At 44.3% G+C, this 26,110-nt stretch overlaps 4 protein-coding genes and 2 pseudogenes across 4 annotated transcripts in view; 3 read left to right on the forward strand and 3 right to left on the reverse strand.

The window, feature by feature from the left end:
• Positions 1-959, reverse strand: part of LOC136544621 (uncharacterized) — a 32,566-nt gene extending 31,607 nt beyond the window's left edge. Inside the window, 2 exon segments of the mRNA XM_066536715.1 lie at positions 21-123; positions 598-959. Of these exon segments, the coding sequence (XP_066392812.1) occupies positions 21-123; positions 598-959 (465 nt within the window).
• A 2,185-nt stretch (positions 960-3,144) lies between these two features.
• LOC136547366 (uncharacterized) lies at positions 3,145-4,866 on the forward strand (annotated as a pseudogene).
• A 1,091-nt stretch (positions 4,867-5,957) lies between these two features.
• On the forward strand, positions 5,958-7,966 carry LOC136547367 (uncharacterized). Its single transcript, XM_066539324.1, has 3 exons — positions 5,958-6,178; positions 7,453-7,609; positions 7,709-7,966. Exons 1-3 carry the CDS (start codon positions 5,973-5,975, stop codon positions 7,754-7,756), a joined length of 411 nt encoding a protein of 136 aa, XP_066395421.1. The 5' UTR covers positions 5,958-5,972; the 3' UTR covers positions 7,757-7,966.
• Positions 7,967-8,504: 538 nt separating this feature from the next.
• LOC136542708 (uncharacterized) lies at positions 8,505-11,402 on the reverse strand (annotated as a pseudogene).
• A 2,228-nt stretch (positions 11,403-13,630) lies between these two features.
• LOC136542709 (E3 ubiquitin-protein ligase SP1-like) lies at positions 13,631-20,420 on the reverse strand. Its single transcript, XM_066535255.1, has 11 exons — positions 20,202-20,420; positions 20,065-20,117; positions 19,221-19,345; positions 19,025-19,120; positions 18,387-18,524; positions 18,246-18,311; positions 18,021-18,133; positions 17,836-17,946; positions 14,965-15,008; positions 14,781-14,886; positions 13,631-14,244 (listed from the first exon to the last, which is right to left on the reverse strand). Exons 1-11 carry the CDS (start codon positions 20,276-20,278, stop codon positions 14,142-14,144), a joined length of 1,032 nt encoding a protein of 343 aa, XP_066391352.1. The 5' UTR covers positions 20,279-20,420; the 3' UTR covers positions 13,631-14,141.
• Positions 20,421-20,598: 178 nt separating this feature from the next.
• Positions 20,599-24,926, forward strand: LOC136542707 (DEAD-box ATP-dependent RNA helicase 57-like). Its single transcript, XM_066535254.1, has 11 exons — positions 20,599-20,946; positions 21,035-21,177; positions 21,497-21,588; positions 21,680-21,776; positions 21,878-21,958; positions 22,032-22,264; positions 22,731-22,925; positions 23,002-23,092; positions 23,500-23,622; positions 23,744-23,894; positions 24,266-24,926. The coding sequence occupies exons 1-11, from the start codon at positions 20,715-20,717 to the stop codon at positions 24,466-24,468; spliced, it is 1,641 nt and encodes a 546-aa protein (XP_066391351.1). The 5' UTR covers positions 20,599-20,714; the 3' UTR covers positions 24,469-24,926.
• The last annotated feature ends 1,184 nt before the right edge of the window (positions 24,927-26,110 follow it).

Raw genomic sequence — 26,110 nt, forward strand, 5'->3', positions numbered from 1 at the left:
CTTTGCAAATATTACTGTACAGCTTTGGTCTCTATATAAATAAATTTCCTATCCTGTTTGTCAACAGAAAAAAATAAGAACAAATCAGCTGACAAATGAAGTGCCAAATCATATTCTTTCAAGCTGAATATTGGTATTCCAAGCACAAATTACTGAGTTTACACTCAAGGCAAACATTTCGCGGTCTCTGTGTGCTTCATATTTTAGGACTCTGCATATTGATTATCATTATTTCATCATGGGATTTCAGGGAAACTCTTACTGAACCAACATGCACTATGTAGGTGATGCCTCTGCTGACGGAGGCTGGAGCCATTGCCCGTTTTACTCAAAGACAACTAACCATCACTGCTTGACATGTGTGTTACCATCCCCGTGCTTAAAATAAAGATTGTATGTATGTGCATTTTCGACGAAATTGCATAGTTTTGCATCTCTACTATAATTGAAAACTTAAGACTCATCATCACGGAGGCTTCATCGCTCCCGTCCATATCGCCGAAGAAAAATAAAGGAAACCGCCGAGGACACTGGCCGCTATCGTCGCGACTCCATGATCTCCGCGCCCTCCACGATCTCTGCGCGCAGGCCACAGACCCTGCGCCCTCCACTTGTTTGGTTGCTGCCTCCGCCGCGACGGCAGAGTAGCTGTCGTACCCACCGCAAAGGACACTACCGTCGACGCCGCCAGCAAGACCTCTATCTTTGCGCCGCCACGATCTCCGCGTGCAAGCCACGATCTCCGCGCGCACATCGGCGGCAGTCCAGCACCGGGCCTCGAGCGACGGGCACCGCGACGATCGCAATCCAAAGCCCCCGCGCCGTGATCGCGGCGCCCTCGGTGGCGGCGCCGTCAGCACTCGATCGGTGACTGCAACTAGGCCAGGAGCGAGCACAACCTCCGCAGCGCTGCCGTCATGCTCAACCCCTCCGCCCAGGCGATATCCAGTCTTCATCATCACGTGATGCCACCACAGGTATCCCTCAGTGCGAGACTCTTCCAGTTCCAGGTCGGGTCACTTTCTAGCTTTTAATTTCGAGCCATGCACATACATGGATTTCAAACTTCTGAATTTAGTTGCCTGACGATGACATGAATTTCAGTGAGATTAGACGAACTTGTGCAAGCTCAACTCTCATTTAATTTACTGCCCGGAGCTCTGCTTCTAACTACATTGACGGCTCTCATACACCTATTAAATTTATTTTGGATATTACAACCAAAAGATCCATAAATTAAATATATTTGACAGGAACATAACTATCTTATTGAACTAAGTCAGGCGGGTTCAGAGATAAAACATAAAATCCAACTTATTCATGCAATAAGATAGTTTTGCATTAGTTGTAGGTTTGAAAATGCATTCCCACCTGTATTTCCTAGTACTTTGTTCAAACGAAAAATTATATCATATATGTCTTAGCAAAAGAAATAAAATACGATTTCATGTTTACCACAAAAATAACCAACCTCATCATACTCAACCATATGGCCGCAATAATGGCCTATTCCAAGCTCCGAAGGGACTAGGCCATAGTTGGATTTAACACCACATTCGCACATGACAGGAGGTGCTTTGTAAATTACTCTTTCTTTCTTCTTTTCCTTAACCTTTCGCGGTTCTTTCGGCCATTGGTTCTTAGGACCATACAACCACTCCTTGAAACGATACTTCGACATTGAAAACACCAAAATAAGTAGACATTAGTATATGAACACATATAGCTCAATATTTCAACACATACACTTTGCACTTATTTCATGCTTGTTTGGACACACAAACTTCAACGTATTCTTAGGGTTTATCACAGCTCGATCTCCACAATCGCACAGAGGAGGTTTCTCGAGTTGTCTAACTATGGCTAGGTGCTTCTCCTTAGCCGTCATTGGCGGAGGGTTAGAGGAGTGGAACCCACCGCTTGAAGTGCTCACGTGGATGTCTCCCTCTAAACCAATCGTCGAAAAGGATGTACCTAGGATCAAACTTGTCTGCACCGTCGTTCTACTGAAAGAGAAAACACCTCTCATGGTACTACACAACGAGATTCCAACAAAATATTAGTACCATACTTACACAAATAAAGAAAAAGGATAGTGAAAATAATTTCTTACATTAAAATGACTGCATGTGTAGAAGCAACGCGCCGCTGTGTCCGAATGTTTCGATTGAAAAACATGGACCGAAAAACCACAGTCACAGTTAGGGATAGTGAGGTCAGGAGGGATGATGGCATCTTTGCTAGACGCGTCAGGGTATAATTCTCGAGGACGACACCGTTTTTTCCAAAAGTCCCCCCGAAACATTTCTTGCATCTAACAAAACGGATGTAATTTAACAAACATAAATTAAAACATCACAAATAAATGTCAATGAGAACCATAGCTACAATACAACCAATTTCTTTCTAAGAACCGAAAGCAGTTAACATTAAACCCTAAACCTAGGGCTTTCTATTTGATGCACAACAATGAACCTATAACATAACTGCATGCGCCTAGGTTTGCTAGCTTTTTCATGCCTTAACATCATCCTACGTTTGAATAATACATATATTGAGGGATAGAATGAAATTCTAAGTGATGACAATTATTACGTTCAAAAATTCGACTAATATATATCGAATCGATACGAAAAAAATTAAGAGAGGAGCGATGATACCTTGCTCTCGAAGATCTACGGATCAAATCAAAGTTCCTAAGGTCCAACATGTTGATTCGTGAGGTAGGGTGAAGTGGGGAGAGAAAAAACCCCGAGATGGAGGATAAAGAAGAGGAAGAACGCTCGGTCACGAAGCTTGGGCTGGGTTAAATGGCAAGGAGTTCGGCGCTAGTCACTCTGGCGCCGAGCTCGGCGCCGCCTTCCACGTTCGCGTCGAGCCTAGACGGCGCCGAGCTCCCTACCATATCACCTTCCATGTTCGCGTCGAGCCAAGACGTGTTAGCTCGGCGCCAGCATTAATGGCACTGAGCTAAGGATCTATATTCTGAAATCTTTTCTCCATGAATCTATTTACGAGAGATTTTCAATAAAAAAGGGTTAAAATGTAAAAAAATTCGGGCAAAACGGCATCACGGCAGGAATACGTGTACAACGTTTTATTCCACTCCGGGGCACAGGGAGGGGAAGCCTTCCGGGCCGCGGCTGAGGGCACACGGCAGTCACGAACCCGTGCACAGCAAGCGAAAGCGAAGCGAGAGCAAAGCCCTCCCCGGCTCGGCTCCCACCCCCGAACGAAATCGAAACGACTGCTCCCCTCCCGTCCCCGCGGCCAAACCCACGACCAACGTCTCCGATCCGATCCAAGCCGCCATGGATTTCTTCAAGTCCATCCTCGCCGAGCCCGATCCGGACCCGGCGTCCCCGCCGCCCGAGCAGGAGCCGGAGCCGGAACCCGCTGGATCCGCCTCCTCCTCCAGCGGCGGCGGCGGCGGGTGGGGCTTTGGCGGCCTGCTCAAGACGCTCACCTCGCAGTCCGAGACCGTGCTGGAGGCCTACCGCCGCGACCTTGCCGAGTTCGGCACCGGCCTGCGCCGCGAGACGGAGGTGCTCCGCGAGGCCGCCGCCCGGGCCGCGCGGGACCTGCCGTCCTCCGCGCACGCGCTCGACGGGCTCGCCGACATCGTCACGCAGGGCAAGGAGGCGCTCTCCCAGGCCGCCGCCGCTTCCGCCGGGCCCCAGGCCTCCGACGGCGGCGGCGGCGACTCCGACCTCAGCTCCGCGTCCGGGGCCCACGTCCGATACAGCCGCTTCGAGGCGCAGCTGCGCGCGCTCCAGGCGGATCCGGCCACGTTCACGTCCGATCCCGAGGACGCCGAGGACTACGCCGCGTGGAGCGAGGGGTTTAGCCTGGACGAGAGGGAGGAGGAGATCGAGGCCCTGTGCTACGACAGCGACGCGCTGGAAGCCATGGCGGACAGGCTCGTCCCGGACGCCGTGCCCCGCGAGGTGTTCTGGGCGAGGTACTTTTACCGCGTCCATAAGCTGAAGCAGCAGGAGGACGCCAGGGCGAAGCTCGTGCAGCGTGTGATCGCGCAGGAGGAGGACGAGGACTTGAGCTGGGAGGTCGATGACGAGGAAGAGGAAGAGGAAGAGCAGCACAAAGACAGCACGGAGGAGCTAGCGGAAAGGAGGCAAGAGACGATCAAAGAAGAAGTCAGACAGGATGTGGCTGATAAGAAAATGGGGAGAGAGTTGTAGAAGAGAGCAGAGTTGAGGCAGTGGAAGAAGTGCCTGATTTGGAGAAGGAAGAGAAGAATGCCGTCGAGCCACAGCCAGTTGTTCTCGGTAGCTCTTTGGTGGTAGTGGACAAGGAGGAGGAACGGCAGAATGCTGATGAGCCACAACCAGCGGTTCTCGGTAGCTCTTTGGTTGTGGTGGGCGAGGGTGAGAATGCAGAGCCCTCCAAGTCGAATGTCGAAGAATCGGGTGACAAGAAGGAAGGAGCAAAGCATGAGACGAGTGATTCGAGCAAGGACAGCAATTACTCCATAGTGTCTAGACAGCGAACGGCGGAGGAAGAGGATCTTGAATGGGATGAGATTGAGGATCTAGGAGAGCATGAAGAAAAGAAAGGCAGCACCCACACCTCAAGCCCTGCTCTGAAGGAGGAGCTGCGCAAGAGGCTGAGCGTTGCTGAAGATGATGAGGATTTAAGCTGGGATATCGAGGACGATGATGATAATGCTTGAATGCCAATGGTGGTATGGAAGTGTCAATTGTATTTCTACATTTCTTACCTTTCATTACTTGCACAAGATACTGTGATTTGGCCAATAATGATTGGTTAATTGTGATCCTTATGCTATGGACACGTGTGTACACTGTAAACTCTCTAGTTCGATGATATCAAGTGGCAATTGGCTAAGCGTCAATCTATTATGTTGTCTATGTGGTATTTATTTACTGTAAACATTATTTGACTTGCGTCACATGTTATAATGTTGTTTGTTTATTAATGTACATTTGCTACACCAGAATTTGGGACAGCGTTTGAACAATTTATATCAGAACCACCATTGAGGACATTTCTTTCAGTAGTTGAGCTTTGTCAAGTTACTCCAGATAGTGGATGAGCATGATGAATGAATGCCTTGAGAGAACATTGATGGGTCAAATTGCCTTCACCGGTGAGTAGCAGGAACAACAAACATTGACATCTTCTGATTCATTCATTTAAAGGTTATGGAGAAGCTACATATGTTTTTGAAGGATTGTCTAGTACTCGGTGCTTTTTAACTGGGAATGTCTCTTTGCATATGCATCACCGTTTACCACTGTCACTCTTCGCTTGCTTTTCGCTGCACCAGATTGGAAGGCCAGGGCATCACATTTGCCTATGATTTCTGCATATATATACAGTATAAAGGCTAAGTCGATGTGTTTTTTCCTTCTGTCTTCTGCCTCAATTGCACTGGAAGTTCCAAGTTATTTGCTGCCAGGCCGAGTCACTGTTTAGTTCTTTTGCTTGAGTGGTAATATTATGTGGAGAAAAAGAAGCAGCGAAGGTAATCTTTCTCTCGAGAGCTTTACTCCTGTCTATCTGAATTTCATTCTCAGCACAGCAAACGGTCCTTTCGCTGGTCCTGCTGGTCTCTTTTCCTACCGGACGATGCTCCTGGACATCATATTTCTGACTACCGTTACGATCAATTCTTGGAATCCTTATATACTACCGGGAGCATCCACGTTTCTGACAAAATCCATCACACTTTTTTTTTTTTTTTTTGATAACGACACTTGTTTTTTATGCAGCTGATGTACAGTGTCACCATACCGTGTGCAGTTTTGTTTTTTTACCTTTCTTTCATTCTTTCTTTCTGTTTTCATGACGTGAACCGATCAGAGATTGCTAATGCTAATGATAGACGGTGTAGACAGATTGCTAATAATAACTTGGATAAAAGGTTTCTAAATATTCTGGAGATTTTTTTTTGAGGGGAATATTCTGGAAATTTTTCAAAGAGAAATGTCATGGCAATTCTTTTCTCAGTGAACTGGGCCATTTTGTCGGCCCAGTACGGGCCCATAAATGATTGGCCCACGGAGCGAATCCACAAAAGCCGTGCCCTCCCTGACTCGTTCCATTCCTTCGCCTCCGTAAGGTCAGGTCAGCCTCCCTCTCGCAGATCCCCACCCGCTCCGCCGCCGGCCATCGCGTCGCTCCCCTCGGCAGCCAGGTACGCGTCGGGAAGCTCTCTCCTTCCCTTTGCCATAAACCTAGCCCTCCGTCGCGCCGATTCGTCCCCGAATCAGGAGCGGGCGAAGGGTGGGTAGCTTACCTATTCTGATTTGGTGGCGCCGAATGCATCGCCTGCGTCGTTGGGGCCGTTCCTCCGTCGGATCTGCGGTGTCGCGTGCGCCTGCGTTTTTATCTCTTTTCCTGTCGATGTGACGGGCTTTTTACCCGCGATTTCGTGATGTCGTCTTCTCCGACTTGGGTGTTCGACTCCGATCTGCTGGCTGCTGCCTATCTGTATCTTACCTAGTCGAGCGATTGGATTAAGCGGTTCAAACTCTGGCTTGTTGAATTGTGCCGTGTGGTGTAATGGTTAGCTGTGTCTCTCGAATTGCTGCTACCTTGCGATATCAAGACATTGTTTAGGGTACTTTCGCAGTATTACTGATTGCGAAGAGATGTGAAATCATAGTTTTCCCCTGCGGAATGCATGGACCTAGACACCTAGTCTCTTGTCTTTTCATCTGGAGAGTTGGTTGATGCTGAGGTTATGATTAGGAATAACGATTGTAGAGGTTTGCCTTTGAGAAATGGTTAATGTCTGCATAACATGCTTGCAAATTCTTTTAAAATATCGTCAGACTTTCTTGCAATGGAATTTTCTTACCATGCTTGGAAACTTTATTGATGCAAAATTTTGAATTTAATAAATATTTAATATTTAATTTTGTGCTACACTGTTCTGGTCATGTTCAACCAGGGCAGAGGACATTTTGGCCAAGGATTTGCCTTTCCCCCTTAACTCTGCCCTGGGTATGAGTGCTTTGAAGCCTGTACTAGACATTTTAGTTCTGGATGATCACTTGCACTACTTGTTTCTTTCCAGCTATCCAGTATAGATCAACCAGTCACCATATGATTAGACATGTGTTTAATTGCAAACCAAATTGTCTTGTAATGTTTCTAAAGGAACTCGTAAAAAAATGCTAGATTGAAGTATTTCTTGATTCTTTTTAGACAGAAGTGATTGGATTCTAGATTGCTATTTCCCCCCTGTTGTGATAGGTGAGCCAAACAACTAACTTACTCTGTGAGGGTTAAATGTGTTTAGGATTTTTAAAGTCAATTGTGCTTATTTTTTTATGTTTACTGTTACAATCAGTGATTGCACCCTAAGTAACCATGAAAAGTACTCTATATCAGAAGATTAGTTCAAAAAGGCTTGTTCTCTCATTATGGTAGTATAGGCTGTAAATTTATTCTCTTTTGATGCAGGATGACAGAAGCACCATTTCTGCCGCGTGAGAGGCTCTTCAAGCAGCAACATTACTTCCAGAACTTGACCAAGCACACCTACCTGAAAGGGCGCTTCGATGTGATCACCTCCGTTGCCATCCCCCTTGCACTTGCTGCCTCCAGCATGTTCATGATTGTAAGTTTGAACTTTCAACCTTAGAGATTATTACTTGTTTAACTTTCCTTTTTGTTGTTTCCTCTCACCTGGTGGTTTGTTTCCTGGTTTTACGAACAGGGGCGTGGAGTTTACAACATGTCTCATGGGATTGGGAAAAAAGAGTGACCTTCCACTGGTTAGCTAGTGTTTCTACTTGGCATGGAAGTCATACCATCCAGACTATGAAGTCTTCTTTGCTTGCAAAATAATACTGTCAAAGAACAAGTCGACTACATTTTCGCATGATTTTTCTGTTTGTATTTGTGGATATGAAACGCCAGCAACTTGAAGATCAGTATTGTCGCTGTTTTGGTTAATTACTCCATTCCTTTCGTCTTTTGTGTATCCTTTCAATTGAAGCTGGCCTTGTTTTTTTTTCTCCTGGTGAGGTGTAATCATGTTACTCTGTTCATGAGCTGCTCCGCTCCACGTCATGCATAAATCTGGCTGAAGCATGCATAACTGTCAAACCAGGCGGAAAATGTTTTTTTTTCTCTTTCACACGTAGGAGTACGTATGAGAAATCAAACCCATTCGTTTAGCGGCTTGATGTTTCTCCACCTCCACGGAAGAACAGCACTAGTCTTGCATATCAGGTTGACGACTGTCATCTTTGTTCCACCTCCACTGAAAAAGGACAGCACTAGTCTTGTAGTATATCCATTTATCGAGCTTATTTTATCCAAATGCAACTGTAACGTAATAACTCAGCATTTGGTTCTATTTTATCCTAATGTGATTGCAACGTAATAACTCAGTTTTTGGTTTTGGGAATTGGAATGGAAACGCAAGTACTTGCTACACAGGAATGCTTCGGGCAGGAATGAACTGTATGGGTAACTGCTGGTTCGAGGGAAGGAAAGACAAGTTACAGATAATTCTTCTTGCATCACTACAAAACTACTCGATAGTTAGAATAATCTTGCACATGCGGATTAATACCACATCCAAAATCGAAAACACATTACACTTGGAAAGGACCACAACACTAAGAAAGTGAAAATAATCTTTAACCCATGCTTAGTCTCACAGACTACATCAGATATTTAACAAGAAACGGGTGGGGGGCACTGCTAACTGTTTACAAATATCTAGCCGACTACTAACCCGATGAATACAGACTAACCGGCTGAGTATTGGATGCATTGTCCACCTGAAACAAAAGGAAACGCAACACGAGTTAGCTTCATCTTACATGGGAAGAAACTTCATCTCGTTGTGTTCCATCTAGGCACAACCAACCAATTGCCGCACATACTTGTACTGCAGGATAAAAGTCTTGGTTTTCTAAAAAAAAGCATCGCAAATTTACAACCGCTTCTCAAAGAGCATATAATGGCTGGCAAATAAAACTGGTTCATATTTTACCAAAAGAAGGATAATCATAAATAAATACGTAGTACATAGTTAAATACAATGTTCTTGCATATAATGTGAAGTAACAGGTAAGAAATGTCGAGTATAATCATCCTTCAATACATCACATGGTTGCTCATAAAACTAGCAACAAGTAATTATCTATTCTCACCTCATGTGCACATAACTTGATTGACATGGCAGAAACAAGCAGCAACAGACTAATAACTAGAGCAAACTAAATGTGGTAGCACGATCATGTTTTTTAGTACACAGTCAACTAAAGACGACATATGCAGAAAGGACGATCCACGAATGGTCCCAAACCCTGTAGTATGCACACGTTGCACTCCTAGGAGAAGCAACCTGAAGGCTAACAGGCATAAACTCAAATTGAAACCAACAGAAACTAGCGTAAGCAGCTTAACAATCATATATACATATGCATCAGAAAGTTGAAACCTGCTGCAAATGCCAATGCTAGAATTAAAAAGAAAATATGCTAAATGACCTTTACAGCCTTAAATGAAGTGAGATGCATTGTATAAAGGATCAGAGGATCACATGGCATACCACTGAGCATCTGGAGTATGTAATCCTTCTTATAGATTTCTGGCAGTGCTAGAAACATGTCCATTTGGTTTGGTTCCTTTGCGAAAATGCTTGCGGTGGTTACCACTTCAGTTCCACTAAACCCAAGCTTCAGTACTTCAGCGATGGCTGTTACTTTGGCCTTCCTCTGGGGCTCTTCACACATTGACTTCTCTTGCATTTCAGTATCATACTCCACAGTTGCTATCACCTTGCCATTCTGCGTAATACTTTGAAAATGATCAAGAGCGTCCTTGAACTGTTCAATTACTGTTGTCGAGGTGTTGACATGCTGAACAACACTCTGAAAACGACTGTGTGCATCATTGAACAGCTCCATTGCTGCTGCCATAGCACCAGCATGCTGAACGACACTTTGAAAGTGATCATGTACATCCTTGAACAGCTCCCTTGCAGCAGCCATCGTGCTGGCATGCTGAATGGCATTCTGAAACTGAACATGTACATCCTTGAACTTGTCCAGAGATGGGCAATTTGATTCAGTCCTATTCCTTTTCCAGTCATGCGTGTACTTCTTCTGACTCTTAGAGCTTAATGTTGCGGCCAAGGAGCGACCAGATATTCCTGTGGACATCCTGTCCTCCTCCACTTCGTCATCTCCAACTTCGTTTGTATTTTCATTCTCCATGTTAGCAATTGCATCTTCAGACCCTTCCAACCCCTCTCCAGCAGATCTGTCCTTGCCATATATTGCATCAAATGTATCAAAATATACAAATGGGACACCAGGCCCTTGGCTCTAGGATGGTCCTGCAGCAAATAACAAGTCAAAACAGAAACATACTATGATGAAAAATATAGAAGTGCAAAAATACTCAGAATAACGTACTCTGCAATATTCATCGTATCATTGTTTTTCACATTGGATCATCTTTCTTGTGTCATCCCAAGAGAAGCCTGGCGATGCTAACATATCCTTGATTGAATAATACTTCCGCTTCATCACTTTCAGCCGAGAATCAACATGAGGGCTGGTTTAATACCACGGCCAGGTAGCTTCTGTGCAAGAATGTTCTCTATGCCTTGAGAGTAACAGTTCTTGAAGGCCCCTCCTTCAACCTTACATCTAGGATCAGCAGATACCTCACACAAGGCTTTGACAAGCTCGTCATCTTCATCTGCTGTCCACATCCTTTTATTTCTATCCCTGCCACGAACAATTCTAGGGCCTTGACTGTGATTCATCTCTAGTCTAGAACAAAAAATGAGAAAAAGAAAATCAATTAGTCTGTGTGCATAATGCTTCGTAGCACAACATGACACTACTGAATCGCTTCAGACTATGACAATGCCCCGCTAGAAAACACTATGCTGACCTAACCATAGAGAAGAGCACCTAAAAACAAAGCACATGGCGTTACAAATTGGAGTGCATGCCAAGCGTCGAGATGCAGACAAGGTTGGCACTTGGGCACCTGAAAGTTTTTTTTTTAATAAAAAAGAAAGAAAGTAAAGACCTCATCTGAATTTGTGATTTTTCTTCTTTTTTCTTTTGAGAAGGGGTGACTTATATTAGATCAAGAATGGCATATATGCATAATACAAAACAGGAACCTTGTACACAAAAAATCTACAATGAAAAACATGGCTCCTGCCACCAAAACCCCGAGCACATCATCGACCCGGAGGAAGAAGACACGGTCTGGAGCCGCTGCTAACTCCACCGGCAAACTCCTACAGATCTACTAATAACCTAGACAGCTAAGCTACCGGCCGACGACTGCCGCCACCTCTCCATGCGACTCGCCTGTCCGCTACTGGAAGGCGAAGGAGCTCTTGAGGCTTCTCCGACGACAACTACGAATCTGTGATATTTACGGGGGGGGGGGGGGGGGGGGGGGGGGGGGGGCACCGAGCGTCGCCTCACGAACGAACGCCCGCCCGGAGGAGGCGAGGACGGCGGCGGCGAGCGGGGAGTGCAGGATTGGGAATGGGAATCTGGCGGAAGGCATTACCGGATTAGGGGAGCTCTGCTCGGCTCGGCTGGATTCTGAGATTGCGATTCCCTCTAGGGCGGACGTCTTCGTTTCAGGGAATGGGTATGGCATCCTTTTGGATTAGGATTAAGACTTGACTCCCAGGTGATAATAGCCATGTTATCCAAAAAAAAAAAATCCTGGGTTGCGGGCGTAGAAATCAGCAGGAGAGGCAGGCACCAAAAGATGGCACCTCATGACCCCACTCCAAACTCAAACATTCCTCAAATTTTGTTTTATTTAAAGCTTGATCGAATATTTAGAAAACAGTATCCATATTCATGGGCCAAATATACATGTGATATACAATGAATATAATAACAATTGATTAAACTTAAACCAGTTTGACTCGGTATAATAGAACAAGGAGAGTATCATTTTTCCACCACATATCCGGGTGGGTATCTATATCGAGGAAACCCTCATATGATTTTTCTTGTCGATTTTCAATCAAATTACATTACCTTATGAGGACATATCTTATATGAATGCCTATACATTGTGTTGTGGTTTTTCACACCGGACCAGTGATTGTTTATGTTCCTCAGTCGAAGAAGCTGAAAATTAGTGGCTTTGTGGGAATCCGAAATACTCTCTCGACCTCTACGGGGCCTATATGGCTGGAATCTGACTACCTTGCTACAGTAAGGCACTCAATTGCAATAATCCAAATTGATCCCCTAGTTGCATCATCATTGAGCAGGCAAAAAAAATGTTGAGACTTTTTCAAGACTTCAAAGTCAAAGGTCATAGGAGTGCTAATGGACTGGCTCATGCTTTAGGAAAATTTAGCAGGAGAGTATTTTCTTCTTGTTTTCTGTTGGCACGACACTAAAAATAGCACATAACGCTACAATGCAATTTTCTAGTTATTACTATACGACCTCTCATCTAATTATTGAATGAACAACGAAAATCATTAAAACTTTTGAAAGCATTACAAAAACTATTGATACTTTTAATGAAAATGGTACATACAAAATATATTTCTTTGTATATCACAAACGGACAAAGAAAATAAGCAAAGATATTTTGAGGATCATCTGCTACGGGTCATGCTTGGGCCGAAGCAAAGACACGATCCAAAGCAGTATGAAACACGAGAGTGTCGGGCCAGCACCACATAACCGAAGTCCCACCTCTAGCTACGCCTTCTTACCTTGTTGTTGTGCATTAGCCAGTTATTGTTAGGCTAGTTGTGGAGTTTCATGGAAGTTTTATGGATATTACATGAGTTGACATGGCATATTATTGACAAAGAGAGGTATGATGAAAGTCTCATGAGATAAAATGAGTTTTACAGGGTGAAACTTGTCTATTTCGACACACGAGTCTTGGAAACTTAAACATGAAATTTTCACTAAAACTGGCCTTATGACTCCTACCCGGGTCCTGTCTCACGTGACACTCTGCTACTCGCGGCGGGTAAACTTTTTGTAGATTGAGACGGATGGTAACCTGATAGCATTCCCACAACAAGAAAGTTTTTATCCCTAATGACTATAGTTAAGTTTGCTAAAATTGATAAGACTTCAGTAAAATTTTCTCTTGAACTTATTACATATACTATATGAGAGCTACATATCATTATATTAAAAAAATAAAAATGGTAGAAAACTCTTACAAATACACACACCCACACACACCATTAGAGCTATATACTCCTTTTTTTATATGGGAGTAACTCCAAGGCCAATATGATTTTCTTTTGTTTCTTTTGCACGTGTTTAGTCAGCGATTTAGCAATTTAGAAAAGTGAAACAATTTTGCACTCCCTCCTTTTATTTTTATAATTATAAAACACGCAAACAATGTAAGATTCAAACATTAATCTTTGACTGACACTCAATCTAAGTATCAGATTCATATTTGGAAAACAATTTTATATAATGTTATACTTAGTCATAAACATTATAAGATACTCCGAGATACTAATAGTCAAAATAGAAAAGTGGGAGACGGCGACAGGTCCAATGACGCCTTACATGAAACTTACGGACTACGCACAATTACCCGGCCAAACGGCAATAACCACCCAGTTCATAATTTCGTTCACTGAAAGTCAGTCTAGTGTTATACCTTATTGCACGTCTGTAAATCAGCACAGAACATGCATGGAGAGAAAACTAATGTGTCAACATGGAGTTTCACATACAGTACAGGTTACAAAATGAGCCTTAAAATATACAACTTATTACAAATCTTCTGTTTCCTATGATCCTGCCAAATACAACTGGGCACAAAAGAAACCCCCAAGAGACGCCTCTCATTCCCATTCACCAGAAAAATCGATTATCACAAGAGCGTCCTGTACACAATTGTAGTACATTACAGGCAAGTGCACCCAATGGCACTATCTAGAGAGTATCTTAACTGCCAATTATGAGCTTGCAACTTGTATCACTCGCTGTTTTGTTCGAAAAGCAAACTCCTTGAAGCTGCTTCGCCCCAGTATTGCAGTTCATGTCGTTGGTTGACAGCAGCCAGCACTTCCAATAATCAATTGGTTTCAGAAGCAGTGCACGTGGTGGTACCATGCCAGTTTTTTTGCATCATATATATCACCGTCAATGGCGGAATGTTCTGACAGCTTGGTCAATTCTTCTCCGGCAAAGTGGGCAGTTTGTCAAATGTGAAGAGCACGCCATACAGCAACACATGTGACCACACCTGTGTAATTATTAGATTAATTACCAAGTCACTTTAAAATCCAAACAGAAACTTTCGGTGGCGACAACAATGATAGCAAGGATTAAAATTATGACCGAAATTTGCATATCTGCAGTTCGACTATTTTCTCAGGCTTCTTGGTGAAGCATTGTGCAAAATACTGCAACAAACTTTATGGTTTTGAATACCATGGTATTGCTAAAAACTGTAGTCTTTTTCGAGTTTTTAAAACTCCACTCTAGACCGCTTTTTTGTGAACCATAGTTTCGCAGATCAATGGGTTCTAAAATTATAGTTTCTCAATACTACAACATCCAAAGAAGGCCTTAGCAGTATTCAAGTTTTGTCAAGTTATGAGGCAAGCTGTTAAGAGAAAAATTAAGAAACTACTAGTAAACAGGAAACAGGACAACCATAATGTTCCCTAGCATATTTGGAATTATGGAAAAGGAAACGGAAATAGAAAAATAGAGGAAATCAAGCTGCTTCATTCTCAACAAAGAACATTCATGCTCTGGAAAACATACAACACTTACGGCACAAAAACGGCATTGTACTCTTGCTCAAGGCATATGACACATATGTCCAACACTAATTGGTCTTTTTTACTGTTAGGCTCTGTGTCCGATGAACCATTGCTCCCTGAACAAAATAATACAAGATAATAATTAAACATGACAATTACTAATAATACAACATATCAATATATAAGGAAATCACCTTCAGCTTCTCTAGCTTGCCTTTGTGCTGCTGCATTAAGAACCCTATATGGATAAAAATAGTATCAGAATCTTCTGTGCTCACTAAAGCCTTAGTATGCAAATACATGCATTAGCATTAGTCTGTGGTAACAGTAACACTAAACACAAACAGAATCTATTAGTACTGGTATTAGTCCCAGGCTTAAGGGATGCAGATTCAATAACGTAGCTCTGGTAAGTTACCACGTGACTTGGCATCCATCCCCAACACCCGTTTCCTATCCAACGGCTTGCTCCCAGTCGACTATCGTCCTCTATCTCCCCTTCCAGACTTAGCATTTTCAGCAGAAAGAGGCCTGGTGGCATGCCCCAGGTGAGGTGGAGCTCCGCACTTCTGCTATTTGCTTGACCTTGCCTTGGCACTGGTGCCATCAGCTGGAGACAACGATGCATTCAGGGCCAACAGACCTCGCTGCCATCATCTCTGCTATCGTGACCACGCAAAAGGGCTTCACTTGCGATGGGCAACCGGTGGACAGCTAGTGCGCCTCTGCGATGCAATGGGCACATGAACACGTGAAGCAGGTGTGGTCAAGCACCATCACCATGTCCTCGTGCTACCGTGGAAACTACCTCGGTGCCCATGCAGCCACACTTGTCATAGTCTGCTGACACATGTTTGACGCAAGTGCCAATCACCATCAGGCCGAAAAAGGGCCCAGCCATGGATGTAGAACAAGTCCTCATGCTTCGTCAAACCGTTTGTCCGCGTAGGCCATGAAGCACCCGATGTTGGAGAAGCAAAGGCCTCGTTGGGTCCGGCCCTACAGGATACTGCATGTCGGTGTAGAAAGTGACCAACAAGTAAATATTTGTAGTTTTGCCATACGTTGTGATCGGAGGTGGCCCAGCACTCAATGACACAGGATTTATACTGGTTCAGGCAACGTGCCCTACGTCCAGTTTGAGTCGGTCGGTGACTTTATTCCTGAGCCCAGGTGCTCGAAGTTTGCAGTAGGGTTACAAACGAGAAGGAGAAAGATGGAGGCTACAAGAGGTCCGGCTGGGCTCCGGTCGGAAGGGCCGAGAGCGACAGGAGCTCCGCTATGAGCTAAGTGTTCAAGCGTGTGCTTGTGGTTTGAACCTGGCCAACTCCTCTGCATTTTGGCTAACCTGGTTGTGTGCTAGTGAACTTGGTCGATCTAATGAATCCGGAATCACCCCTTGTTGGGAGAGAGCGCATCCCCTTTTATAGATGAAGAGAATGACCTTACAAGTGAGAGGGAGAGAGTACATATGCTTCTAAGTCTTGTTGCCCACGCTGGCGGGTACAGGATGATAGTAAGCGCCCACAACACTGTTGGATGTCGGACGCACGTGGGAGGCTGCGTCGTTTTGTTCGGGTATGGCAGATGTCGGTACCTGCTATACTGTTGATGCCCAGAGGCATGTGAGGAGTTTCACCATGTTCACTCGGTATGGTAAATGTCGGCGCCCACAACATTGTCGATGCCCAAACGCATGTGGGGGGGGGGGGGGGGCTTACTGTAGGGAAAAAATGTCGGCGCCTACAACACTGTGTGTCAGGGAGGTTGCAGAGTACTGTTTCTGCAGGCGTACAGGGTACGGTCCCTGATATCGTGGTTTGACTTGTGCGCCCTGCCTTGCTTTCTCCGTTCGTTCCCTGGTCCTTTCCGAGCGGGCGTCCCCGGTCGATTGGTCCCAGTCGGCTCTGATTGCGCCAGTCGGAGAATATCAGTTAGCAGGGTTTTTGCATACTTCGGTCGGAGACATGGGGTCGGAGTCGGAAGTAGTGCTTTGGCCAGGCCTTCCGGTCGGAGAGGCCGTCCGGAGGCGGGCTGGAGACCGAAGTGAGCGCTCCGGTCGGAGAGGCCGTCCGGAGGCGGGCTGCCGACCGAAGTGAACGCTCCGGTCGGAGAGGTGGGCCGGAGTTGGAAAACGGGCGCCGCTCCTCCTCGGCCAGACCTTCCGGCCTGTTGTTCAGGTTCTTGGGCCGGCCCATGAGTTGCGCGTTGTCTACTTGGGCCAAGCCTTCGTTGGGAAGCCGGTCCCCGAGGGTCCCTAGGTTTATGAACCCGACACCGCAGTTGCACCACTCTACGGAGTCTCGACCCTTCTCCAACATCCTTTGGAATGGCATGGGAATCTAGGCGGCTGCCCAGCCGTCAATATCCTCTGGCGTGGCGCCGGAATCCTCTGTGGAGGCCGAGTTCGCGCACATAGGGATGGACACAAGAGTCTGCTTCCACGGCCTCATCTTAATCTCGCTAGCGCTCATCCTTTCCTCGACAGCTACCTGGCGCCCTGGTGGTGGCTTGCTTGCTTCTCATCGATGGCGTTCTGACGACTGCCTGCCCTCCTCCCTCTCCCTCCGGGGGCGGAGCAAGAACCACCAGCTCTTCCAGTCCGATGCAGTGCACAGGGTGTTGAGAAAGGCTCGCGGCCTGTCATTCACGGGTGAAAAGCCAAATCCTAGGATGAAATCGCTAGCTAGCCTTTGGACTATCCTTGGACGGTGGATACGGCAGGGTAAGTCCCGGCGTTACTTGCAAGAGGCAAGTCACCGAATCTGTGTCTAGGCTTAAGAACATACGACGTATTCACCCAATCACCCATCCTTTCCAATTCCATGCGACGTCTACAAAAGTTTTAAATTAGCTACAGGTTGCACATGTGTCAATAGAAAGGCATACAAAGATTACAAAGTTACACAATAAATTGTAATAGTGCAAGTCATTTACATTCTATCATGGCCAGAACAGAAAGATAAACCTCTTTAAAAACCCGAACACTTAAACCTTAAAGAATGCTACTACATTTCATTTGGATTTGAATGTTCTAAAAGGAAGTGACGTAAGAAGTTAGGCACCTTTTTTGCAGTTCATGTCGGCGCTTTCTTTCTAGAAAATGTTGTATTGCACGCTTTGCAAGAAGGAAGACACCAAATGTTGCAAAGCTCATTGAAGCAAGGCGGTATAACCTGTCACAAACATGCTACTAGCATAAGATACCCTAACTAAGAACAAAAGAAAATGTTCTAACAATTTTTCCTACTTGGCCCATTTTCCAAGATTCATAATAAGTTGATCAATGCTTTTTGGTGATACATAAAAGGGTCCTTTATGTGGTCGCTGAATTCGAATAGTTCCAACATCATCTTTAATAGCCTGTTCATGCAATATAAGAATAAAGAACAAAAGGAAGAGACAAATATACATTAGACATGTCAACAAAGACTAATGCAACACAGCACAGACCAATGAATAATAGAAATAATACCTCACCAACAACTGTCAATGAGGTTCCGGTTGGAAGAACCCTTTCAGTTCGCTTTACTCCCAGCATCTATAGAGATAATTGCTTAATTACTAGCTGTGTTTCCATAAGTATTGGCACTGCTGAAGATGTGATTAGACAAACCTTCAACCCTTGTAAATAATCTAGAGTTCCACGTACAAGAGTCCTCCCCGACTCCTCAAAAACCTCACTAGCAACAGTTAAAATTAAACCAGCTGCAGAACGAGCACCGACCACATATACGCGTCCAGTTCCATCATCCTAGTGATTATTTAAAGGTTAGAGAAGCTTCCCAGTTGCAAACTGCGAATAAAAATTATTAGAAATGATATCATTTTTTTTTTTTTTTTGCATGAAGGGATCCATATAGCAAATCTGGAATAGCCATATTCATTTTCATCCTGAGCTGTAACTTGATAAACGTTTAAATACCCATTGTCATATCCAATGCTTAGAATTATCATTCATTTGGGACAAGAAGCTCATGTACGATATCAACACTGCCTAAGCTAGGGGCTAATTTAAGGTGTAAGCCTGGCCAGCCAGAGCTAGCAAGGCTGGGGCTTTGGAGCTTAGTTTATCCACACAACAAGCGAAATCAGTAAGCTTGCCAAGAAAAGACAATAAGCTTAGTTGTAAACCCAAGTTTGCATAAATTAGCATATTGACAGTAGTGATAGTTCGAGCCCAGGCTAAATTGGAAGTCTTATATTTGAAAAAGCAAAGCAAATCACAGCATAATAGCTACAGCAGTTAGTTACCAGATACCATGGAACCTCTTTGCTAACAGAAAGCATCACCGCAGAATCTTGAATCCAGGATCCAGCATCGTTGTGCTTCAGGAAGTGTTGTTCTGCCTACAAAGAGAAAGGTTAAGCAGAAATAGAAATACTATATTAATTGCATCACATTACCCATCGTAATAATAACAAAATAATGAATGAAATCAGTAGTTACCGTTTCCTCAACGATTACACCTCTCATGCCGCTTTGTTGGCATATAAGTGGTGTGTCCGAACCAACTCTCCCAGAGACAGCAACTACAAGTGGTAGGACTTTACTTGCAGTGTCCAAGATAGCAGCTGTTGAAGACAGTGCAGACATGCCAAAAAAAAAATTTATCATTCATATACTCAGACAATTAAAATGACCGATAAATTCTGTACAAATATACACCTAAACTGAAGTTCTTTTATAGATTCTTATAAGCAACCAAAACACAACAAGACTACAGTTCTCTATCTTGATTGTATACTGAGAAAATCTGCAAAAGCTTTAATTGCCAAATATGAACCCCAGTTGAGAAACTTATCCTGTTTGCACTTTTACCGAGAGCATAGGTTAGTATCCACCCATTAGGAGGTCTTAGAGACACACACTAAAACCAACATATATGCCTAAATATAGAGTGAAATGACTGGAGAAACAATCAAGCAAGCATATCAAAGTGAACAGTCAATTTTTTTACAACCGTGTATATAGATCATAAAATGACAAGTCAGGTCAGTGTAAACCTGGTACAATTCTACCAGGGAACAAAACCATATGACAACACCCTAGTGGAGTAGTGGTAACCTAAGAATCAGGAGTAGTAATCTAAGATCATTTCAACAGATATGTAGAATAAAAAAGTACCACTAAAAGCTTGGTCTGACTTTTTCCTTTCACATATACACACTTCGGTTTCACTATCATTTGTATCATATAGAAAAACAGAATAGATGAAATCAAACAATGAACCTTCGCAAAGGCTGAATAACCACAAATTGACTAACCAAACCCTAGCCCGTCACAAACTGACCTAAATCCTTCATGCTGCCAGCCCTCGCCACCGACCGCAGCACCTCCGCATCCCTGAGCACCAAACAACCAAAATAAAAATACTAGCATGAATCTCGCTGAAATCGCACCGAAAATTAACACGCCAGGGATCGGTACCTTCCGCTGCTCCTGCCGAGGAGATACAGCGCCGCAGCGCTGAGGCAACACCCCACGCCGCCCCACGGGATCATCATCTCGCGGCGGATCGCGCACGAGAATCGCGGCGTGCGAATGGAGGCGGAGATTTGCGCGCCGAATTATTATTTTTCCTTCCCCTTCCTACGGCAGGCAGCGCGGGGAGGGAGAGGAAGGGGGCGGCGGAGGGGCAAAGCAAGGAACTGGATACGGATACCTACCACAAGCGGAAACGGACGCCGCGTCATCGAGGAGTGGGTCCACACTGTCAGATTCACTGACTAGTGGGGTCTGCAGTGCCCACCCCCTACCCCAGTGACACGAGGCTGCGTTGGTCCCTACTCCAGTGCTCTGTCGCTGTGACGTGGGGACAGGCCGCCAGGCCAACTCTACTAGCTCTCTCACTGCGTGGGGGTCCCGCAGCAATCACAGAGAGAAGCAGGGGTGCCTAGGGTTTTAGAGCAAGGGGGTTCTCCGCGGCGGCGACGGCGAGCCATGGAGAACACGAAGCTCTCATCGGCGCTCTTCGCCGGGACCCACTTTGACCGCAAGCGCTTCGCCGCCGACTTCGCTCGGTTCCGTAAAGGCCCGGCTCTCCCATCCGCCGCCGCCGCCGCCCCCTCCGCGCCGTCCCCGGAGAAGAAGCGGAAGCGCAAGAGCGGCAAGGCAAAGGCGAAGAAGAATAAGAAGAAGCGAGCCGAAGATGCGGCGGCCGCCGCCTCGTCGGGTATGGTTCGCTACCGGTTGGTTGGCTTGCCGCTTAGTTAATGATTGCGTTGGTAACTCAATCATGCCGCTTGTGCTGTGCTCTGCAGATGTTGTGGAGGGGTTCAGCGTGTTCAAGGGATTGGCGGATAATAATGCAGAGCTGCGTTCTTTGAAGGTGGATATGAATATGAGGAAGGATGAGGATTCGGTGTCTGTGAGGCGGCGGAAGGAGATTGAGAGGGAAATCGAGGTAATTGAAATTCTTCAATTCACTGGTGTTGGGTGTATTACATGACATGCTTATCCCATTCATGTAAGCAAGGGGCCAGTTTTTTGTTGACCTGGATTATCACTCATGAAGATTTGATTATTACTAAAAGCCTGTGTGTCCTAAAATTTGTGGTGTGGCCCCTTCAGTAGCCTGCTTGAATTGACAGTAGTGCCGGAGATTACAGTTAGATGTATTATGTTTGCAATTGCAATTTCCAAAGTTTGTTTGTTATCACTGTTTCATCTGGATGGCAGATGGCTGGAGTTTTATTGGTTTGATTTTGCTTTTCCCTTTGCAGAGGGCCGCAGTTCTTCGTAAGAGGTTTGACATCCACATTGCCGGGCAAAATGCTCCAGCACCACTTGAGAGCTTTGAAGAATTGATTTCAAGGTTAGGATTTTCTACCATAACAGATCAACTTCAGATTATGGTTATAATGGAATCATTTGAGGTGGTTAAGTTGACTTCGTTTTTGCACTAGGTATGGTTGTGATTCTTATTTGGTTGGGAACTTGTCAAAACTTGGTTTTCAGGAACCTACACCAATACAAAGGCAGGCCATGCCCATTCTTCTTTCGGTGAGTGAGTTTGAACTCTCTGGATTTAATACTCTTGCCTGGGAAACTCTTATAATTGTTTAAGCCCTTAGGGTGATTTATCTTGCATTCCTTACTTTCAGGGTAGGGAATGCTTTGCGTGTGCACCTACTGGTTCTGGCAAGACACTGGCTTTCTTGTTTCCACTTCTTATGAAAATTAAGGTATGTCTTTATAGTATTGCACTATAGTGTTCAGATTGGTCGATATGACTCTTGATGAGTTTTGTTCTAATAGCCAGGATCAAAAGGTGGTGTTAAAGCCGTGATTCTTTGCCCAACAAGGGAATTGGCTGCACAAACTGTGAGAGAATGCAAGAAGTTGGTTAAGGGGAGGAAGTACTATATTAAATTGATGACCAAAGAATTATCCAAATCAGGGAATTTCAAAGATATGCACTGTGATATCCTTGTTTCCACCCCTCTTCGTTTGGACCATGCTGTAAAGAAAAGAGACCTTGATTTAAGTAGGTATGTGAGCATGACTTTGAATCCTTTGCTGTTTTGTTTTCCACTGGTTTTGGTTTCACATAAGCAATGTATTGATGGCCATTTCTGGCAGGTTGTTTTGGTTTATGTTTAATTGTTTGAATCATGGCTGAAACATGGTGTTCCATTTTCTAACATTATTTTAAAAACAGATTATTGCACACTTGTGCAGTCTGTAGCATTTCATCAAAAAAAAAAAAAACTTGTAGGAGGCTACAATTCTTCATGTGTCATTCAGAAATAGAGTTCTGTTAGAAATAGTACAAAGCCTGTGATTCCTTTATTCTTATTTATTTAATTTAGGAATCATAATTTTGAAAGATCAGTTAAGCTACCCTTGTTCTGTTTTCCAACTCACCTATGTTTTCTTGTTATTAAAGGATGAACTAGTGAATTGTTTCTTTCCGCATTGTAAAGCATAATCTGAATAACAGAACCTCCTTTGCAGCGTGGAATACCTTGTCTTGGATGAATCTGATAAACTTTTTGAGCTTGGATTTGTTGAAGTGGTTGATTCAGTTGTTGAAGCCTCTTCCAATCCTTCAATAATTCGGTCTCTGTTCAGTGCCACTTTGCCCGACTCAATTGAGGCTCTTGCACGCACTATAATGCATGATGCCATTCGAGTCATTGTTGGCAGAAAGTGAGTTTCTTCCTCTAAATATGAACCTAAATCTGGTCTGTTTCCTTATTTCATCACTTTCTGTTCAACTTAACAGGAATTCGGCCTCCTCACTGATTAAGCAAAAGTTGATTTTCACTGGAACTGAGAGGGGAAAGTTGCTAGCTCTTCGCCAAAGCTTTCAAGAGGTATTTATTAACCCTTCTCGGGTTTTGTGTCTGTGTTCCAAATATCCAATGCACTTTCAGGGTTCCAAATATGGGTAAACCAAGGAATGCAAATGTATCTGCATGGAATTTCACTTGTGAAGTGCAGTTATTTGAAGTATAAATACTGTTGCTGCACGAATTGCATTGTTAACGCTGAGCTTAGCTCTCTACAGTTCCATGTACTACCCATTTATGCGCTAACAGTGCACACATATGGATAACAATGTCAGACATGGACATAGTCTGCTGCTGCAATTATGTTTTTGAACATAATATTTGAAAAATACCTAACTAAAAATACTGTTATACATGAAGGTTTCTTTTTTATAATGTTTTTAGATAATGTTACTTATTTCTCATCAGATTTTTTTTTTCATTAACTGCAGTCTCTCAATCCTCCAGTATTGATTTTTGTTCAAAGCAAAGAGAGGGCCAAAGATCTTTACAAAGAACTGGCATTTGACGACGTTAGAGTTGATGCAATCCATGCAGATCTCAATGAGCAGCAGGTATTGCTTTGCATATTATTGTTACTGCTATATTTCAGAGACGTCGGTGCTATTTTGTTTGGAGTTGCGGTACTTTTGTATCAGGTTCACATGTTGTCAACATATGTTTGCTTTACTGCAGCGTCAAGATGCTGTTGACAATTTGAGAGCTGGAAAGACCTGGGTACTGATAGCAACAGAAGTCATTGCCCGAGGAATGGACTTCAAAGGTGTAAACTGCGTGATAAACTATGATTTTCCGGAGTCAGCTGCTGCCTATATTCACAGGATAGGTAAGAAAGACATTTGGATTTGACTGACGCAGACACTTCTGCCTGCACACTGACAGTGTTGATGCCTGAGCTCTGATGTACTCCTACATTTGATTGGCTCAATATTGATTCATGGTTATGAATTTATATAGAAATATAATAGAATTTTAGATTAGTTTCTTTTCAAATATGGCTTATCATCGTGCCTGTTAGGTTCCTTTCTTTGAATACTTATCAGATATAAACGTGCCCAGCTTTTTCTTGCACTAATAAGATTATTAAGTGATCCTTTAATTAGTTTGCAGTCACATTAGTTTGCATATGTGCATCTGGTGTGGGCACCTTGTGATACTGAAATGCCTTATAAATGTATCTATATTTCCTCTGTACAGGACGATGCGGAAGAGCTGGTAGGTCTGGGGAGGCTATCACGTTCTTCACAGAGGAGGACAAGCCATTTTTGAGGAATATCGCCAATGTGTTGGTATCTTCAGGCTGTGAAGTGCCTTCCTGGATAATGGCACTGCCAAAGCTCAAGCGAAAGAAGCATAGGGTGGATAGGGACCCAATCTCCAACTTACCTGATGAAGATTGAGAGTGGCTTTGTAACATAGCTCTTTTTTTTGGGATATATAACACAGACTGTCCAGAGTGGTACTGTAACCCTGCACTTCCGAGATGGCACGTTGGCTTCAGTTTTCCCTGTTTGAATGCCCAGTGTATCGATCAGTTTGTTTAGCCACAACCCAATACGTGGCATCAGTATATCTTTGTTAATTATGATACGGTTTCTGTGGTCCATCAGTGAATCCACAAGTAGAGTAGCTCGATTCTGTTTGGCCTAGAGCTAGTCAGATTGCAATTAGTCTCTCACAAGAGTCTCTGCAAACGCTCAACCGGCGGCGGGCCACACTCCACGGAGAATTGCGGCTGTTATACAATCGAAGGGAGAATGTCACCTGAACTGATAGGATACGCGTGCGCGCGGCGCATCCCTGGAAGGGGGCAGCGAGCGTCGTGGAGGGATCGAGGGAGACGGGGTTTTCTTTCTTCTTTTTTTGACGGGACGACTGGAGGGGACGGGAGGGTGCGGACGCGCGGGGAGTAGATATTTCGAGGCGGTTGCTGTAGGAATCGGTGGGAGCAACCAGGGCCGTAGATCGCGAAATCCAACGGTGAAAACAATTTGAGGTGATGTGGACCGGCTGGTTAGCGGCCAAAGTAGACCAGCTTGATAAGAAGAAAAATGCGCTTTAGCCAATGCAGTTACATGGCTGACAGACTCCTATATAAGTGATGCCGAGGATTACATTATATAAGAAATCAATGTCTGGCCGAGGCGATAATATGGTTGTTGCCATCTGATGATAAGAGCATAGGTTGTATATGCATGTGAAACTTTAATTAGAGGTAAGGAGCATGTGAATGAAACTGTTGAAGTTGCATAATGCAAATCCTCCATTCTTCACAGCGGTAACTGAATGACAGAGTAACTAATATAGACCGTGCTTTGCAACATTGCAGCTACTGAAGTCACAAAAAAAAACATTGCAGGTACTGAATGGAGTATTTTTTTTACAGAAATAACACTTATTTAAATTGGAATTCTTCAACAGTATATAGTTTGTTAAGTATTTATAATCTTGTTACCATGATTTCTTGCGGAACTAATCGTATGCCATATAAGTACAGATGGACAGGGACCTTGTCAATGGCTACTGCACTGTTCATCCAGCATCGAAGATTTTCAGTCAAGGACACCTCCAATTAGGGAACATAATAAAAGGAATATGTGCCAACTGTCCGATTATTCTTTTTTTAAGGGAGTCTGACAATTCTGCTTGTCGGAAGTCTGAACAACTGGCCTACAGTATTTTGTTATTTTCGATCGCTCATTTCCAAACGTTTTAGTATGACGGTAAATTAGAACGACCCATAAATTGGAACGAAGAAAGTACATAGTATAGGGACTGAATAAATTAATATAAGAATTCATAAGCAGTAGAGAGTAGAGACCAAATGCATGCTGTCTTCTCGCGTGATCATCAGAGATCCTGGCCCTGCGGCCAGCCCAACTGATGCATTTGGCGACGGTTCATCGTCGCAGAATGTTTGGAAAAGGGGATCTCTGGCGCACAGGTCGGCGGCGTCAGCCTCCCGCAGCCCCGCCAACAGCAGCAGGCCCAGCAGCACTAGCGCCGCCACGATGATGAGACGCCAGCTGCCCACCTTCTTTG

Source organism: Miscanthus floridulus, chromosome 3, assembly GCF_019320115.1.
Source record: "Miscanthus floridulus cultivar M001 chromosome 3, ASM1932011v1, whole genome shotgun sequence".
NCBI classification, from domain to species: Eukaryota; Viridiplantae; Streptophyta; class Magnoliopsida; order Poales; family Poaceae; genus Miscanthus; species Miscanthus floridulus.